Source organism: Ailuropoda melanoleuca, chromosome 13, assembly GCF_002007445.2.
Source record: "Ailuropoda melanoleuca isolate Jingjing chromosome 13, ASM200744v2, whole genome shotgun sequence".
Classification (NCBI taxonomy): Eukaryota; Metazoa; Chordata; class Mammalia; order Carnivora; family Ursidae; genus Ailuropoda; species Ailuropoda melanoleuca.
The window spans coordinates 49655285-49674599 of record NC_048230.1 but is presented as its reverse complement, the minus strand read 5'-3'; the positions used below and the strand labels follow the sequence as shown (position 1 = coordinate 49674599).

The 19315-nt window shown below is 53.6% G+C and overlaps 1 protein-coding gene across 1 annotated transcript in view; it reads right to left on the bottom strand.

The window, feature by feature from the left end:
• Positions 1 to 2679: 2679 nt before the first annotated feature.
• APCDD1L (APC down-regulated 1 like) overlaps positions 2680 to 19315 on the bottom strand; it is a 51584-nt gene continuing 34948 nt past the window's right edge. The window contains exons 2-4 of the mRNA XM_019795612.2: positions 11575 to 11713; positions 8165 to 8717; positions 2680 to 3447 (exon numbers count right to left, since the gene is read on the bottom strand). Of these exons, the coding sequence (XP_019651171.1) occupies positions 2680 to 3447; positions 8165 to 8717; positions 11575 to 11713 (1460 nt within the window). The remainder of the gene's footprint in view (positions 3448 to 8164; positions 8718 to 11574; positions 11714 to 19315) is intronic.

Below are 19315 nucleotides of genomic sequence, written 5' to 3'. Positions count from 1 at the left end.
CCCCCAGGCCCCCAAACGATGCCTTCTTCTTTCAGCCCTGGAGGAAAGGGCTGCTTGTCCTTTCTCCAGCCATGGTTCTTTCTGTCAGCATTCACTGCTCCAGAACCAAGAGGCCCTGGGAGGGAGGGCACCTCGGTCCAGGCAGGGGGCCTTTGGCTCATGCTTCAGCCCACGGCAGCTCTGAATTTCTTTCCCCAAATACAGTCACGGAACCCCACCGCTGTGAGGGGACTGGAACCCCGGAAGGACACCCCAAGACAGATGCTCAGCCCTCGGGTTCTGGGGCCCAGCTGTTGGCAATCTTGGGCGAAGCCCTTTCTCCTCTCTGACCCTTTAACATCCTCATGAGCAGAGTCACACTCTCACCTCCCCTGTTGCCCCCCCCCCAGNCCCCCCGCCTTCCCCCCCCCCCCATGAGGGGTTGCTCCGCCTGGTATGTGCCTGTGGTCTCGTCACAGGTCTTGGCGTAAGGATTAACTGGGATCGTAAACATTTATTTCTTCGACTGTATTTACTGAGCATGTGAGGGCCCTGCTGGAAAAGATGGCAGGCACTGACTCAGCCCTTCCCTGTCCCGCAGAGCTGACGGCTGTGGTAGAGGAGGCAGAGAATAAACACGAACAAATGAGGTCGTCTCTGATAGTGAGCAGTAAGCATTATAAAGGAGAGACTGCATGATGGAACGGGTGGATAGATAGAAGGACAGAAGGGGGGAAGGGAGGCTGCCGTTTTGGGTTGCTGAAGGTCGGCCTCCCTGAGCGGGTGACATCTGGTCTGAGACTTGAAAAGGCCAAGCTTCTGAGGATCTGGGGGAAGAGAAGCAGCAGTGACACATGCAAAGGCCCTGAGGTGGGAAACAATTTGTTGCGATCAAGAGCCAGAAGGAAGGCCGGTGCAGCCCAGGAGGGGAGGCACACCTGGGCCTTGCAGGCATCACTGACCCAGGAGCGGGGATTTTATTCTGAGTGCATTGGAAGCTCCTGGAGAATTCATAACAGGGCAGGGCAGTAGCCTGAACCGAAGGGGCGTAACAGAGAGCCGCGGTTTACCTCCACTGGTTTTATTCTCTTTTGCGCATTCCCTGGAAGACACTTCACTTCCTTTCTTTAGAACCATAATCCCCTTGGTTGACTTTAATAACCAGCAAGAACATTTTTCAGGCTGTTTAATTTTATTAAAAGATTCAAATTTGATGACAAATGGTGTCATGGTTGCCTCGAGCCTCAGATACAAGACTTGCTCAGCCATGGACACATTATCGCCACCCACCCTCATCCCTGCCAGGAACCGCATCCCCCCCCCATGCAGTCTGAAACTGTAAATAATCTAATTATTTTTTGTACTTTGGTAAATATGCCAGGAACACTCCTGGCTCTCTGAGTCCTACAGAGAATATTAACTTGGTGAGTCTTTTTTCTTTTTAAGAACAATGGGTAGGTAAGTTAGAGCAATTTCAGCGGGCTGGTGGAACCCCACACAATCTAACGGAGGACAAGGGCTTCCCTCTGAAAGCATCTTAGCCTCACAGACAATTGTTGTTCGAGATCAGTGATAAGAGCCAGAGATAGGGATAGGGTGGAGGAAGGGAGGGGGCGAGTCATAGGCACAGAGTCGGGAAACCCTCGAGCCCACCAGGATGCCAGTCAATTTCGTAGTGTACAGATGAGGCCTGGGGAACATGGGCAGGGTCCCCGCAGAGGCACAGCCTGTCCCCACCTGGATGACAGCCTCCTCTGAGCAGAGGAGGACATCAGGGCGAGCAGGCTGCCTCCTCTTCCAGACGTTGCCGAGTAGCCCGGTGACCCCGACCTCTCCCTAGGCTGGTCCCAAAGTCACATTTGGAGGTCTCTCTCCCTCCTTGTCAGTTGAGCACAGGGAATCTTGAAAACAGAGGATGCCTGTACGGGGCTAATTACAGAGCCCCTTGGCGTCACCGCTATCATTAGTATTAATTACTTTCCAAAGGCTGGCAACGCGGCGCACCTCCAAAGACCTGCCCCCAGCAGCCAGCCGGGTGTGGGCGAGGGGGGCGCTCTTGGGGGCTCTGGTGAAGCGGCATTCTTCGCATCCTGGCCCTCGAGGGCCCGATTCATGCGTGTGCGGTGTTGACAGCTTGAGGCCTGACTCGCAGACACACAGGCAAGTGCAGACAAATGCCAGCAGAAAACTGAGTTGCCCCGAAGAGACAAGCCCTCTTCCAGAAAGCCGCCAAGTACCGAAAGCCCGCAGTAGCATCTTTAATTCATGGCTCTGGTTTGAGTTTGTATTGCTAAATTCAAATTAATAATCTTTAAACAATAGTCCACAGGCTTGGCATCCCCAGACAGAACCTCGCTCCTGCTCCATAAAACGCCAAGGACTAGGCGGCAGACGGGGCTGCGGGCCTCCTACTGCCCAGGAAGATCGGGAGCCGGCGTTTAGAACCACGCAGCACTTGACCTTGCCGCGCCCAGGTTTACAGTCAACACTCCAGCTGACCTGCTGGCTGTGGCTTAGGCCTGGCCGGTGCTGCTGGACTCAGGCGCTGAGCGCCCCGCAACCCAGGCCAGCTGACAACGGCAAGGCCCTGTGAGGATCCACAGCGGGGCAGAGGGAAGACCGGGCCCTTCTCTGGGATACGTGGGGGAGTCTGTGCCCGGAGGGAGTCCCCTGGGGCGGCCTAGAGCTCAGAGACCAATTTCATAACCACTTGAGGAAGGGCAGCCCTAGAGCGAGGGGCAGGGCGGGGAGAGGGGCCACCGGAGGACAGGGCCCCCCACCACGGAGGGGCTTCCGCAGAGGCCTGTGTGGCGGGGGCCCGGAGCCTCCCTCGACCACTGCGTCACAGAGCACCAGCGGAGCTTGGTAGGATGTGGGACGCTTCTCCGGGGTGTCGGGACTCGACCCGTCTGTGGGCCTTTGTCCGATGAAGAGCAGGCTCTGCCCGAGGGGGTCTCGCTCCATTTTGAAAAGCTCGTACTCCACGTGGGGGAGCCTGATGCCCAGCGGCAGGCACCCATTGGTGGCTGTGACATCCCGTTCGGTCCCCAGGGACCAGGCCCCTGGGCCCCCGCAGCTGCTCGGTTCCGAGAAGTTGAGCATGGCCGTGGTGACCTGGTCCATGGGAGTCACTCGGGCCCGTGTGACCTGAAACACCAGTTCGGTGCCGCCGAGGACCTTGTTAGAGGGCGTGGCCCCGGTGTAGTGGCCGGCTGCGTACACCGTGAACGTGGGCCGGCGGCAGGCGGGGTCTGAGAAGTGCCGGTAATACCCTTCCCAGGAGCGGTTGTGCCCGTGGAAGGTGAAGAGCCTGGTGAGGAACAGCACGGCGGGGCGCACCTCGCAGCCAGGGCTGACCCAGCGGCCACCCAGGCGCAGGGGCAGGGCCACCTGCGGGGGCAGCACGGGAGGGTGGTGCTCGTCGGAGCGCGCAATGAGGCCGCATGCTGGGCAGGGGCGGGCGTGGTGCTGGTGGAGGACAGACAAAAACAAGTGGTTGTCGGAGGTGGAGGAGGGGTCAGGGTGCGGCTGGGGTCGGGGGTCTCGCGGGGGCCCGCCCGTGGGTCACTCCCTGCCTCCCGCCCCAAAGGCCGCTTTGCTCTTCTTGGATCTCAGTAAGCTCCTTCCTCTTCTGGGCCTCTGCACCTGCTGTCCCTCTACCTGGAAATCCCCCCAGGTGTGGCCTGTTGGGCTCCTTCTGGTCCTGTGTCTCAGCCCAGCGAGGCCTTAGCAAGAACTCTCCAGATCATAGACCTGCCACTTCCTATGTCCTCTTCTGTACACCCGTCCCCTTCGCTGGATGGTAGGCTCCCGAAGCCGGGAGGCCCCTGTGGCTACTCCATCCCCAGGGCCTGGCACGGTGCCTGGCTCACAGCAGGCACATACTGATCGAATGAACGGATGGATGGATGAAGGAAAAATGGAGTGGAGGTGCCGTATGCCCTGGGGTTTGGAAGGGGCTTTTCTCACACCCATCCTGCTTGGTCCTGAGATCTGACCATTCAAGTTTATTGCCTTTCTCCTGGCCCGCTGTGACTCCCCCTGCCCCCCGCCCCTCCCAGCAGTCACATTCAGGAGCCTCCTAAGCTCCAGGCGTTGCGCTCAGCCCTGCTCGGGCAAGTGTTACACGTTCGGAATGAAGATGCTGGACCTCCATGGGCCTGGCTGTCTGCCACGGTCTCCAGCCTGAAAGTGGCGGAAGTGGGCTAGAACGTGCCGTCTGGCCCCTCTTCCCATCCCTTCCATACTGAAAACTCTGCTGTCCTCACAGCGGTGCCCTCCCCACCTTGCAGTGGAGAAGAGAGGCTCCTTTAGCTTCAAGGACCTCCCCCTGGGAAGGTGAGTGTCGTTCCCTCGCTGCCTTGGAAAGTGCGTGCGGTGACAGGGACGAAGGTCCGTTAAAATACTCTTGCCCGTGGAACCCCACCGCTTAGAGTGTGCGCCGAGGGGATCGTGGAAAAGAGACGCAGCACAAAGATGTTCATGGTAGTGCTATTTACGATGGGGAGACCTGCCTCCCTCCAGTGGTCAGCTACAGCCTCGGCCCTCCGTCGCCCCAGGCTGTGCATGGGCCTTGCTCTCTTTTTGGCCTTATTTACAGTTGTCCCTGCTTTCCAGGGTCACAGAGCTGGGCTTACAGTAAAACACATCAACGGGGAACAGATGCCAAACCAAAGTGTGTGGGAGTAGTCAGTCTGCATTTTGGAGGGAAAAAGCTCTGCAGAGGCCAAAAAGGAACCAGATAGAGACATCCTGATGTGGTTTTTTGTTGTTTGTTTTTTTGTTTTTGCATTTGTTTTTGTTTTGTGTTTTGAAAGGGAGCTGTTGCCCAGAATTTAGTCCAGAGCATGACTCTGAAAGGTAAATGTCCTGGGAACAACCACTTGTCAAAGCAAGGGTGACGTGGGAACTGACCTAGCAGGCGTCCCCTGCTTTTGCCATTCCAGAAGGAAACTTCAGGCCAGGGGCGCAGGTGGGACGGACAAGGGAAAAGAGGGGCATCTGGAGAGCCGGCTGGGAAATCAGCTCCATTTTTTTTTTCTTGCAAAAAACAAACGATTTCCACAGATTGCTGTTGGGTGAGTTTTATGGCAAACAAGTGGCGTTCAGGAGTTTTCGTCTGGAAAGAAACTATCGGATGATTAAGAAACAGTTTGGTTTTTTTCCTTTTTCAGATTGCCACTTTTTCAGCTCTTTTTATTTGTGTCTGAAATGCACCTGAACTTGACTTGATTTCCATAATATGAAAGATTATATTATTTTTGGTTTGGGGGGATTTTGACTCGAGGACAGAGGCCTCAAAAGCAATTTGAAATGATAGTAAATGGCTGCAAAAGTGTGATGGGAAGAAATGAGCTAGTGGGGTAGTTAGCTGAAGTGCCGGTAATTGGCAGGCTGGCTGATAAGAGTCTAATTTAGGCATTTTAACCCACATTCCGACTGTGGTCACCCCGGTGTGTATCGACAGAGCAGAATGCATTACATCAAAACAACACCAGGGCCGTCCTCCCCGACTCCCCCTACAAAAGAGAGATCTTCTGCAGGCAGGACGTTTGAGATACTGGTTGGTAATTTGGGGCAAGTGGTTTTCTGCATAACAGAGACAAACTGAGAGCTAGTGAGCCTTTCAGGTGAGCGATGAGAGCGAACAGGCGTCCACTCCTCCGATGGCTTTGAGGGGAGAAGATGGAAACGCTTTCTGGCGTCTTTCTGCAGCCGTCCGGAGCTTCACGTGTTAATAAACAAGGCCCCAGCCAGCAGAATTCACACTTGTGCAGAAGCCAAACTCTTACTGGTTCAAACCTGTTACATAAAGTTATTTCTCAAACAGCACATAACAGTTTCTAATTAACCCCCAGAGGTGACACCAGGCTTAGATGATTTTGGTCGAGTGTTGGCTGATTGATTAGGATTCTACATCCAGGCAATGAATTTGGGGATCAACTTGGTTTTAAATTAACTTCTAAAAATGTTCATGTTTACCATCTGGTTTGGGTCATGGGTAAGGCTCGGACCCCAGAGAGCATAAGGTAACGACTAATTCGTTACCTGGGGGTTTATCTGCAGCATTTTCTTCTTTGAAATTGTCTCTCTCTTTTTTTTTCTGGGGAGGGGGAAGTTGCTGAGCAGATATTTAATTTAATGTCTGTACATCTGGCACTGCTCATGTAGGCACACATTCCTGCCCTGGCTCAGTCACAGTGCAGGCTGCATTGGCCACGCTGGCTGGTCAGGCAGCAGGAGGGCAGGAGTCCGCGGCCCCAGAGCCCTGCCTGGGGAGACATGAAAACTGTCATCCTCTGTGCCCCAGGGGTCCATCCTCTCTGTGTTCAGAGCAGTTTGCCCTCCTAACGAGGTGGTGGGCGCCGGTAATCACCCCACTGCCAGCGCCTTCTCCTAAGTAGAATTAACGTCAGACCAGCCCAGAACATTGGCTGCCAAAAAGGGAATAATTCTGACGTCATGAAAAGAACTCTGGCTGATTTTCTGATTATGAGAATTTCTTGTGCTGCTTCTCTGCTCCCCAGATCCTGGGTTGGGAGGAGGGGGTGGGAGAGGAGAAGAGGGTCCCAGGGCTCATCCCTAGTGCCCTTCTTTGAGGTCCCAGAGGTGAGAAGGTACCCATCTGGTTTAGCTCCTTGAGTGCGGAGCACACAGCAGGCACTCAATACATGCTGAATGATGTGAGGCTCGCCTAAGAGCTCACTTGATAGGGGCTCCCAAACTTCGGCCTCCAGTCTATACATTCTCACTTTTGAAGAATACTCCTTGGGTTCCTAGTAGAGACATTCTGCACACGGCATCCTACCTGGGCTTCAGTTTCAATGAACCCTAACTGATAAAAGTTAACTTTTCTTGTAGTTGCTCAAACCCCTGTGACTTCTGGAACCTCTGACCTTGTTGCCTGTCTCCTAGTAACAATGTTGCAGATGCTGGGGACATGTTGACACTCAGGGAGAATAAAGGATTCACGGTCCTTGGATTCCTGTGTCACAAATAATGCTTTAAGACTTGGGTAACTGTTTTAATGGAATTGGTTTCTGTTTAAACTCTATGTATTTTATTTTATGCTCCTACAAACATTTTTCTGAGGTGGGGGGTGGTGGTCCCGAGGCTTCACCAGCTGCACTGGAGAAGTCCTGAGCCTCCACCCTGTGTGGGCCAGGCTCTGCGCTACATGCCAAGAATATATCACACAAGGAAGCCCAGGTCTTCCTGCCTGTGTGCCCGTCAGGCAGGGAAGGGCTACCAGATCTTCCCCGAACGGGGCCGCTGTGTTTGTAACCGCTTAATTTAAAATCTAGGTTAAGCACTTCAAGTGAAATTCACATTGGACTTGGGGTGGGGGAAGGACATCTCTCTTTATAGGGCAGCCTCCAGCCCAGAGGGCAGTCCGTGGGCCACCTGGGAGCCTGTTGGAAATGCAGAGTCAGAGGCCCCACCCCAGAGCACAGGACCTGAATCTACATTCTGAGAAGATGCCCACGTGATGGCATCTTGAGAACAGAGTCTGAGAAGTGCTGCTGCGTTACCCGGCATTGGTGTGAAGGGGTACACTCAACATCTGTAGCTTCAGACAGCAGAGAGGTCAACACACAGCTTTGGGGGGCACCTTCCACGGGCTCTGTGGCCGTTCAGCAGAGCCCTGGAGGAGGGCTGACCTCTCCCTTGCTCGTTGACTGAGATTTATTGGCCCTGACTGTGTGCCAGACCCTGGCCGTGTGTGGGGACACAGGAGGGAACGGGGCCCCACCCTTGCAGTCTATTTCTAGAGGAGAAAGTGGCAGTTAACAGGGAAATAAACCGTGCAGCCCAGAGCAGGCTGAGTGCTGGAAAATGTGCCGAGTGGGGATTGGAGGATTGGAGGCAACAGCTGATCTGAGAACTGAGAGAGACCTGCCCACGTCCATGTGCCCAGCAGGAGCAAAAGGGGACCCTGTGGGGCCCACAAGAAGGAAGTCAGGAGGATCGGACACAGACAAGCTGAGCAGTGGTTCCTTTGGAAAAAGCCAGCCCCATAAAGACCCGAGAAAAGATGTCTCAAGCAGAGGGAACAGCATGTGCAAATGTCCTGAGGCAAGCAGGCCAGCATGGGGATGCAGAGAGGGTCCTAGGCAGGGACCAGACCATAGAGGGCCCCCTGGGCTGGGGCTCAGAGCTCGTCCTCCCAGGGCCCCAGACTCACCAGGGCACTCTGCAGCGGGGGCTGGTAGCCCGTGGGCCGGTAGTGCCGCCTCTCCACTTGGTCAGTGTGGATGTCCCCCAGGTATAGCTCCTCCACAAGCCGGGGCCCGGCCCTGGGCTGCAGCTGCAGACGGCGCTGCATGCGGACCAGGCTGAGCTCATGCATGGTGAAGCCCAGGGCTTCCGTGCAGTCCCGCTTGGCCCGGGTGCTCAGCAGCTCATACAATGCCCCGGGCAGCCAGGCCCGGGCCGGGGGCAGCCGCTGGGCACAGTCCCGGCCCGCCCAGGTCTGGTTGAGGCTCCTGGTGACATCGAGCAGGGCGTGGCGGCTGTGGAAGACGATGCCCACCTTGTGCAAGTGGTAGTCGGCCTCGGTGGCACCTCGGGTGACCCAGGAGGCCCGGCGCAGGCGGACCTTGCCCTTGATGAGCAGGGAGTGGGCAGGCTCCCGGCAGAAGGGGTCCCTGTAGTAGAACTGGTAGGCTCGGAAGAGGCGGTTGGGGTAGAAGGTGTAGGAGCGGGTGAGGAACTCGGGTCCTGGGCGCACCTCACAGCTGTCAGAGAGAGAGATGGGGTTTGGGCAGAGCAGGGAAAACCTGCACGGTCAGCCCCTCTCCCTCTGGGCTGGGCTCCTGCTCCCGGAGCCTCTATTTTAGACCTCGGATCAGAGCTGGGCCCCGACAGCCTCCGTTTCCCTGAGAGGTCTCAGCCCCACCTTTGAGGCCAAGGGCCTTCCACTTGCCTTGTGGCCTCCACAAAAGCCTCCTTCTGCTCCCTGCAACCCTAATTGCCTTCTTCAGCCGACATCCCCCCTCGTGGCATGGGTCCTCATACCTACTGGCCCAGGAAGTCCGCAGACTTCGCAGCCCAAGGACCTGGGTTCAAATCCCATTCCTGCCCCTCAGCAGCTGTGGATAATGCCCGCTCCTTCCTCTGTGACACGGGGGCATCAGACCCACAGTCGGGGTTTCCAGGAAGCATGAGGCACAGTGCCCAGGAGGTGCTTGGGAAACAGACGCTTCTTTGCACCATTTGGGGGGCCCCGTGCCATGAGCTCCAGGAGGCAGTGGCCTCCCCATTCTTTCCCCAGTGAATCCCTGGCCCCTGGCCCAGAGCCTGGTACACAGCAGACCCGCCCCGGGGCCTCACTGAGGGACTCGTGGTTGATGGGCAGTTACTTCCAGCCTCCCATTCGCTAGGCTGACTTCCCTGACCAAGTCTCATTCATGCCTGTGACGGGTTTGTTGGTCTAAACCAGGGGTCACCCAACTTCTGTAAAGAGTCAGATAATAAGTATTTTTGTTTTGGTGGGCCAGGTGGTCTCTAGAGCTAAAGCAGCCGGAGACAATAAGTAAATGGGGTGGGGCGGGGCATGCTTGTGTGCCAATAAAACTTTATTTACAAAAACAGGCGGTGGGCCGGACCTGGCCCCCGGAATAGCTTCTGCTGGTGGTGAAGCAAGCACAGGGTGGGGATGGGCACAAAGAGAAGCTAAATGACTCCTGGACCCATGGCTGCAGCCTGGACTGGGGGCAGGGGAGCTGCTGAGACTTTGTGCTGGGGATGCAGATGGGGTGGATGCTGCGTGAGTTCCAGGGGGAAACAGAGCCGGCGGGGCCCCCTTCACACGCCCCTGTGAACACGTACCACTGTTACTGTTACTTTCTCAGTAGTTTTCATAGCAAGGCTGATGGAGCGAAGGAAACATGTTCTTACCCAGCACGAAAACAGTTCCCTTTTCTTTTCTTTCAATCTTTCTGATTATGTTAAGGAGAAAGTCTCTGTGGGAGCTAACGTGCCTTTAATGCCAACTTCCCTTTCGTCCCAGAGAAAACAGACTCAGGACCCGAGGCAGGCAACGGATCTAGTGAGAATTTAATTATGTTTGACTTTCTTCTTACAGTTACCTCCTATTTATGGCAGGTGTGGCTCTGCTCTCCCTATCTGGGGTGATATTACACTTCCTTTAAAAATAATTATAGTATGCTGTAAATGTGTGCAGTTTACTGTATACCAATTATACCTCAATAAAGCTGTAAAAATAAATGAATATATTTAGGTAAACAGAAGCAAGCTGGTTTAAAGAAAAATGGTAAGGAAATGCCAGTACAGGAGGTGGTGGAAGACGGAGGGGGTGACTCACACACCTGAAGGTGGGCTGCAGTCCTGTCCTCACCTGAGTCTCGAACAGGGCTGGGGGTAGAGATTTGCCTAATGGGACGCAGCAGGCCACAGCGGACAACCTCAGTGATTCCTAGACTCTGGATCGTTCCCTGCATTGCCTCCAGGAAGCAGCAAACGCTGTCTGGAGAGCACGCAGAGGAACTTTCTAGGAAGAAAGTTCTAGAAGTTTCTAGAAGAACCATCCTGGAATGCTGTCGTCTCAGGGCAGAAGCAGACTACACCCAGTTCTGACCTTTCCCATAGCCCAGTTCTGTCTCAGGGTGACCCACCCAGTGGCGCCTGGATCTTACCTGGACTGTGGAGTCAGGGTGGGGGTAGAGCCTGGGAACGCATCCAAAGTGCCTTTACAGAGCTCATGTCCCCTCCCTCCACCCAGAGTGCTAACAGATGTTTGGCAGTCGAGTTTCTCCCTGACCCCAGGAGGTGCACGGAGGACGTGGAGAGGCCAGTCCCTGACCCCAGAACAGGGCTGGCCCTAAGGGGATGGGGGGGAAGGAAAGGATGTACTAGGTGTGGAGGAGGCCACTGCCTCCCTTCTCCCTCACCCAGGAGGGAGGACTCGGACCACGGTTGTAGAGTTTGTGCCCCGCGGATGAGGGTTAGAGCACAAGGCCCATTGCCCCAGAGCAGCAAACAGGCCCCTGAAATGTCAGGCAAGCCTGTCCAGTTAGGGAGAGAATTCAGTGAACCAGCAGGACCCCCGGACCCCCTCTGGCCTGCCATGTCCTGCCTCAGGACCTTTGCACCAGCCTCTCCCTCTGCCTGGCTCTTCCCATGGGTCTCTGGACGGCTGACTCGTCTTTCAGCTCTTGACTGGATGTCACCACCTCTGAGAAGCCCCCCCGGGTCACTGGCTGTCCCATCCTCGGTTCTGTGCCCTTTGTGGCAGAGCTTAGCACTATCTCAAGTTTACCACACTTATTTCTTTGTCAGCGTGTTTGGTGCCCGTCCCCACAGTGGCTCCCCCATACCTAGTGGGCACTCAGCAAGTACTGTATCCTGGGTGCTCGGTGTGCTGCACACACGGATCTCATCCGTGGCCGCGTGCGGCGGGGGCGCGTCCTGCCTGCCAGGCTCGCACTGTGGAGGCGGGCAGCAAAACCACGTTTGGCAGGTTGCGGGCCTCTTGGGCAACGGGATGAATCGTGCCATGGGGACACTGAGGCTCGGAGAGGGTGAAGTCTCCCTGCCCAGGGGCCTGTGATCGGGGTGACCTCAGGGTCTTACCCGGTGGAGACCCAGGGCCCGTCGAGGCGTGGGGGCAGCAGCGCAGTGATGGGTGCTCTGTTGGGCAGGGGCTTTTGGCAGCGGGGTTCCCAGTGTAGGCGGCTAACCCCTGCCGTCCCAGTCGCCTCTGGGGTGCGGACTGCAAAGCAGACAGACACGGGTTAGTGATCGCTCCAGAAACTCTGCCGGCCCCACCTGCCCTCCCAACCCATCCTGGGCCATTGCAGGGTCAGAGAGCCAGCCAGGGTCTGCCTTCGCCCCCTTGCCAGGGGCACCCAGCTCCTCCTCAGCCACACCCAAGGCAGGGCGCCTCGGTCAGCGTCTGGACTCATCATCTCCCGGACCTCTGTTGTGACCGGCATGGAATACTAGCCTTCTGGAGGGAGACGACCCCAGACTCCTGAGCTGGAAAGCCTTTGAGAATTACCGTGCCACGCCAGACTTCCAGAAGGCCAGACCTTCCAAAGACTCACCTGCTGTGGCCAGGCACTGCCACGTGGTGGCTGAAGGACTCTGCACTCCTGGACAAGGGGCCCTCTAGACTCAGACTGAGGTGCTGGGGCAGTGGGACTTCACCCCCCCATCCCCCGAAGAGCCCAGGTCCTTCTTGACCTCTGCCCTATGGAACAGGCCAGAACTGCTACCTGCCTCTGGAGGCCACTCGCGTAACTGTCCCTCCTTGGTGCTGGGCCCACGTGCAGTCCGTCTGCACACCACGGACCCCAGGCCAGCACCTGGCACATAGTGGGTGCCCAGTAAATTCATGGTGGGTACTGGGGCTGATGCGCATTGCTGACCGGGGTGGGGGGGTGGATTGGGGAGCAATCGGAGGCTCGGGGATGATGGCCGTGAGCAGCAGGGGCCTCAGGACCTCCTGAGTGACCCCCACATGTGCTCATCTTCTGGAGACAAGCCAGCCTTGGCCTTGGGACTGTTCACAATCTCTTCTGCTTGCTGTCCCAAGGCGAGAGCACCAGGGTCTTCAGCTGCTACGGAGCAGCGATTTCCCCAGAAACCGTCATCTCCACTCAGAGGGTTGGGCTTGACAGAGCCCAGATGGCGGGATGTGTGGGAAGCTTGGCGGCGAGCAAGGGCCAAATATTACAGCAACAGGCTGTGTTCAGGGGCGGCGGCCTCGACCTGCTGGCCGGCCCCTGCAGCAGGCTTTCCAAAGGCACTTCCTCCCACCGAGCCTGTGGGCCAAGTGCTCAGGGGCCGGCTTGGGGACACAGGCCCTGAGGGGCCGAGGGGGCCCCAGAAAGGCCTGTGGGCTGTGCGGAGAAGCAAATGAAAGGTACACTCTGCCCCCTTCTCCACCGCACACCACACCTTCCTGGCACCACCGGAGAAGGCCTGGGGAGGCCCGAGGTCCCCACACTGTCCCTCGGCAGCTGTCTGGTGGGGCATGGGGCCCCCAAACGCACTGTGCCCCAGCAGCTTCTCAGGAAAATGAGGCTGAGTAGATCCCTCACTTCCTGGAGGCCTGGGGTCTCATGTGGAGACTCTTGGGGTCCCCAGAGACCCGCAGAGAAAGCGCAGGTGAGGCCGGCCACAGCAGTGATGGGAGCCACGGTTTCTGTTAACTGCGTATCAGTCCCACAGGTTTTAGTCACTGCCTGATCTTTGCGACAACACTCAGAGACGGCGTGAGCATTAGTTTCCCCTCACAGGGCAGAGAGGCTGCGTGAGCTGGCCTTCGATGGCAGGGCGCACGTGCTGCCCAGATGTGACAGATGACAAAGCCCAGGTGGTTGGACTGGCCCGACGGTTCCGCCATTGGCTGTCTTCCATCCCAGTGAGGGGGAAGGGGCTGTTGTCCAGACTTGGGGCAATGAATTTGCTGAACGAACGAATGAATGAATGAATAAACGAATGAACAAGCACATGGGTAAAAATGCTGACGCAGCACTGGGTCCTTGCTGTACTCCGTGTGCCCGACAGCAAAGTCTTGGTTTTAACCAGACAAACAGGAGAAATGAAAACCATCTTCCAGCCAGCCGGGGCTGCCCTGGCCCCACACGGACCCGTCGTGGCCACTCGGGCTGCCCAAGGGCTCCCAGGGCCACTCTGTAGGGTGAGGGCATAGCAAGGGGACTCTTGAAAAAGAAGCTTGTGGGCAGTTCCGTAGTAACTCGGGCACATCTCATTTCTTGAGGGCCAGAAGCAGGACGTTGTGGTGTGGGGGTGGGCACTGAAATTGGGCCAAATTGCCAGCGTGTCCCATCAGGGATCCTGAGCCAGGGCATACCTCCGAGTCAGCATCTTGAACCTTCTCATGCTCCTACAAGCACCCTCACCGGGAGACACGGGGTCCCCTGGATTCAGTTCTGCGGGTTAATGTGAACATCACCAGTGTCAAGGAAACCTATCTGAACGTGTTGATTTGGAGAATGTTGATTTGGAGAAGCAGAGGGAAGGAAAGGACAAAGGGGTCAGCGTTACTTGCCTGGTAGGAAAATCGAGCTTGTGTCTCAGAGCAAAATAGCAAACGGGCCCTGAAAATTATACTGACATTGTTTCCACAAAGCTTTGTTTCTTGAGGAAATGTTTTCTGTTGAAAAGAAAACAAGCCTTCTCCCCCGTACTCTCTGAAGGCAAGAAAAGAGATGGCCCTGGATGTTACATTTTGTGGTGAGTCCTCAGATAGCGTGTTCCTGCTGAGTGTGTTCTAGCTTGTCTTGTTTTTCGATGAGAAATTAGGATTTAATGAAGTCAGGAGACTACGCGAAATCTCACTGTATTCAGAACAGACACACACAAGACACGAAACACAACTGGGGACCTTCTTTGCGGGAAGACCAGAGTGGAGCCTACCCTCGCCTCTCGGCCGTGTGCAGAGCTTCCGTTTAAAGGTGGCAAAAATTAAATTAACCAGTTACAAATGAATCCGCACACGTTGTTCTGTTGCAGCGTTTGCGGTAGCTTTTTGATTTTTTTCTTTCTCTCCTCTCTTCCTGCCCATCCCCGCCCCCTCCTTTTGCCCCCCCCCGAAAAGTCTCAGCTAAAGGAACATGGGAAGCAGATGGTGCTGTGGGCCAATTGCACAACTTTTCACAGGGACCTGTTAGACTGAGTTCAATGCATGGGCCAAATTGATTTTTATCAACCATGGATTTTTAATTAACAGCGGTGTCCACTTACCACCATCCATTATTTACTGTTTACCCACTAATTAAAAATTATGCTGCTTTTGCACTCGTCAGAGCAGGACATTTGAAATTAGATCGCATCGTTCAAATTACCTGCAGAATTACATCCAGAGCGCCCAATGGCTCAGACCAAGCTTCTGGGGTTTAAAATATGATCTGCTCCAACCTTTACGTGTTACCGTGACTCAGAATGCCAGAAACAGCCTACACAGGCCGACGCCGTGTGGAGCCTGCCTGAGATCTTAAGGGGAAAGGATGCTTGCTTTACCCTACTGAGTACAGGCACTCGGCTGAGATTGTTTCCAGATCGGCTGCCGCGTCTGCGTTTTGGTGGCGCGTCCTTCTAGCAATCCCAGAGGGAGCAGCCTGTCCGTGCGTTCCACATGCCCGGCTTGTCTGTGTTGCAACGGGGGTGATAGGTTCTGTCCATGCCCCCATTCTGCAGATGAGGAAACAGGGTCAGAGAGGTGGAGGGACTTGGCTGGTGTCACTCACCCCAGGCAGACGCTGCTTATCCAATTAAAAAATAAAATTCTGGTGAAATACACCTAACATACAACTCATCATTTTAACTATTGTAAAGCATACAAGTAAAATCCAGCAGCATTTAGGCCATTCCCCATGCTGTGCAACCATTATCACTGTCTGGTTCCCGAATATTCTTATCACCCCAAAAGGAGGCCCTGTACGCATCAGTGGTCACTCTCCATTCTCTCCTCTCAAACCCCAGCAACCACTAATCTGTTTTCTGTCTCCGTGGATTGGCCTATGCTGGATATTTCGTAGAAATGGCATTAAAAATATGTGCCGTCCTCTTATCTAGCCTTCAGAGCACTTCTGTTCAGCAGACGTGGTGGTCCTCATTTTAGAGATGAAACTGCCTGCATTTCAGGCTCAAAAAGGTTCCCACCCAGCTCCACAATGCGTGTTTTCTTCAGAGATCGTGACAAGAGTGGGCCCGAATGGAAAGGGGAGGAGGTGGGGAAAAGACACGGGATTTGTAGCCAGAGAAACATCAGGTCTTCGGAGGTCTTTCTTTTGGAGGCAAAAAGCAACAGAAAAGCAGTCATCTTTCCTATCCTCGGCTTGAGCGGGGGTCCTGGGAGGTGTGCCAGTTGACCCGGGTGCAGTGGCGAGCTCTTACGCCAGTGGTTCCACACTGATTTTTAGAGGGTGTTCAAAAGCAGCCACAGTGACCATAGCGAACTTGTGTTGTGCCGTCCACATTGCCGAGGACAAGACTGAATTTTAAAAGGGGGGTTGGTCTGTGCTTGATTTGAAAATATGAAGGAATGCTTTAAGTGAACAATCTTTAAGAAGTAAATGCATAAGTGACTCATGGATAGCCCGGGGAGAGGTGCACAGAACGAAGGGGGACAGGCGTGAGGTTAACTCATCACAGCACTTCCACGATGCAGGACAGTGGCTGTGTGTCCTAGAGTGGCTGGTTCAGAAAGACCACAAACGGGGTGACCTAAACAATACAACTTTATTCCGTCGGAGCTGGCAGACCAGAAGTCTGAGATCAAGGTGTGGGCAGGGCCACGCTCTCCTGAGGCCGTAGGGGAGGAACCTTCCGACGTCTTCTGGCTTCTGGTGGCTCCAGCCATTCCTTGGCCAGGAGATACATGGCTCCAGTTTCTGCCTCCATCTACACATGGCCTTCTCTCCTGTCTTCCCAGTGTCATCTGACAGATCCCACCATATTTCTCTATGGGGTGTTCTAGAGAAGAACAGGGATGAAACTGTCCTGCCTCAGGGTCATTGTGCATGCTGTTCCTTAGGCAGAGCACTGTTCCGTCTGCTTTGTGCTGGGTTCTCCCTCTGCACGGAGGTCCAAGGATAAATGGCAGCTCCTGGCAGGTTGACGCCGAACACTGCCTTCTGTTATTTTCTGCTCCCTTTTTGTTCTGTGCGGCACTCATTGCAGCTAACGATTATTTGCCTGCTTTCTGTCTTTTATTTACTTTTATTTTTTGACTTTTCCGTTTGAAATAATTTCAGACTTATAAAAATGTTGCAAAAGCAATAGAAAGTGCTAGCATACCCTTCATCTGTTCCCCAACTGTTACTGTCACCCACAGACATCGTACTTGATCAAAACCAGGACATCGACATTGATACAATGTTACTAACCTGCAAACGCTAGGCAGCTTTCACTGGCCCATCAGCGTCTCCTTCTTGGTGTAGGATCCAATTCAGGATCACACGTCGCATTTATTTTTCACGTCTCTCGTCTCCTTTAACCGGAGAAGTTCCTTGGTCTTTGTCTTTCACAGCCTTGACACCTTTTGATGAGTACTGTCCAGTATTTTGCAGTGTGTTCCTCAATTTGGGATTGTCTGATGTTTCTTTGTGATTTAATTCAGCTTATGCAGTTTTGGTAAGAATGCCACGGAGGTGATGTTGTGTGACTGTCAGTCACACAACACATGGCGTCCATTTGTCCCAATACTGGGGATGCTCACTTTGATTACTTGCGTTAGGAGGTGACTGCCAGGTTTCTCCACTGTGAAATTACCACTTTTCTCTTTGTAATTAATAATTCTTTTATGGGGATAGGCTTAGATAATGTAAATGGCTTGTTTTTCGTTATACTTTCCCCCCACTAATTTTGGCATCTTTTGATGACCATTGATGATTCTTGCCGACAACAATTATTACTGCAGTGTTTTCCAAATGGGCGTTCCCTAGTCCCATCATCCCTTCTGAATTTACTGACTGGAATTGTGCTGTAAGGAAGCACTGTCTCTTCTCCCATTTATCTCTTTATTTAATTGTTATTTGCATTAGTATGAACCCAGGGTATATTTATTTTATAGGTTACAATCCATTGCTATCATCTGTTCATTTTGTTGTTGTCTTGTCCCTGATTTGGTCATAAGGAGATCCTTCAACTTAGCTCCTGGGTAACTTTCTACACGACCTTGTTTTTTGTGAGCATTTCCTCACTTTCTGGCACCGGAATATCTTCCAGTCTCATTTTGTACTTTCCCTGCCGTTGTCCTGGAATCAACCATTTCTTCAAGGAGTCCTGTTTCCTTTTTTTGGAGGATGGTGTTTAGAAACCAAGATCAGGGTGCTGGGTGTGCTCACTGCTGCTGGGGGGTATCCCTCTAGGTTCCTCAACTTTTCCTTCCTTCCTTCCTTCCTTCCTTCCTTCCTTCCTTCCTCCCTCCCTCCCTCTCTCCTTCTTTCCTCCCTCCTCTTTCCTCTCTCTCTCTTTCTTTCTTTCTCTTTTTTTCTTTCTTTCCCTTTCCTCTTTTCTTCCTTTCTTTCTCTCACTGTCTTCCCCACTAGTCTGCCTGCTCATGAGGACAGGTCTTTATCTCCCTTGCTGACTGCTGACTCTTTAGCACCTAACACAATGCCCAATGGATGCCCAGTTCGTATTTGTTGTGAAGACATGAAAGCACTGAGAACAATATCTGTACATAGTAAGTGCTCAATAAATGCTAGCTAGAATTGCTCCTTTAGTTGAATGAATGAATGAATGAATGAATGAATGAATGAATGACTTGTGCACCGTAAGACTGATGTGCATGATCTCCTTGTTGACACTTTTCCCACGCTTTGGGTTTCCCCTCCTAAAAATCAGTTGGTGCACGTGTGGCTATTGGAGTCAGTCTGGAAAGGGAAGCAGAGAAAGAGAGGGCTTACAGTTGTTGGGATCACTAACAATCCGGCTAAGTGTGAAAGGATGGTAGGTAAGGGAGTTCCCAGCAGGCTGGGGATCTTGGATGACCCAAGCAAGTAGAGAGGAAAGAGAAGTAGGTGGAGATTTAAGCGTGAGCATTGAATCCTGCAGACAGCTTTGTGGACGGGCTAGATCCAGCATCAGAGCCTGACCCCAGGCGCTTTGCTTGAAAGCCTCTGTTGCACCTTGGAACCCATCGCAGCCAAACCAGGGCCCTGGTGTGATTGCACACCCCAGGGAAGGCTCCACCTAGCTCACGGCACTGTTCAATGGAAACAGAACGGGAGTCAATGATTGTGAGCCATGTATGTGATTTACATTTTCTAGTAGCCACATTAAAACAGCTAAAAAGTAACAGGTGAAATGAATTTTAATGATATTTTATTCAGCCCCAAATATTGTTTTAACATGTAATAAACATGAAAACTATTAAGATATATGCTTTTTTTTTTCTCCATAAAAGGCTTGGAAATCAGGTGTGTATTTACAGTCTTAACACAACTCAGTTTAGACTGGCTGTGTTTCAGGGCTCGGGAGCCACATGTGGCTGGTGGCCGCCCTATGGGACAGCCCAGCTCTGGCTCAAGCATGGAGTCTATGTGTCACATTTTGTTGTACTGGAGGTTGGCAAGCTGGTTTCTGAAGACCACTGGCATTTTTGGAGGGGAGAAAAGGGGGAGACCAGTGAGGGAAGCTCTAGCCCCCACCCCCACCCCCCACTTTAGCCCAAGTAGCCCCTGGTTTATATAGTGGGATGCTGATTATGATCTCCTTTGGAAAAAAAAAAAAAGTGTTCTGTTGCTTAAAAAAAAAAGCCTGAAATCCTCTGGTTTATTTCAAAATCCTCAGCTTGAGGTAATTCACCTAGAATGTTTGGACTTGGAAGCCTATGCAC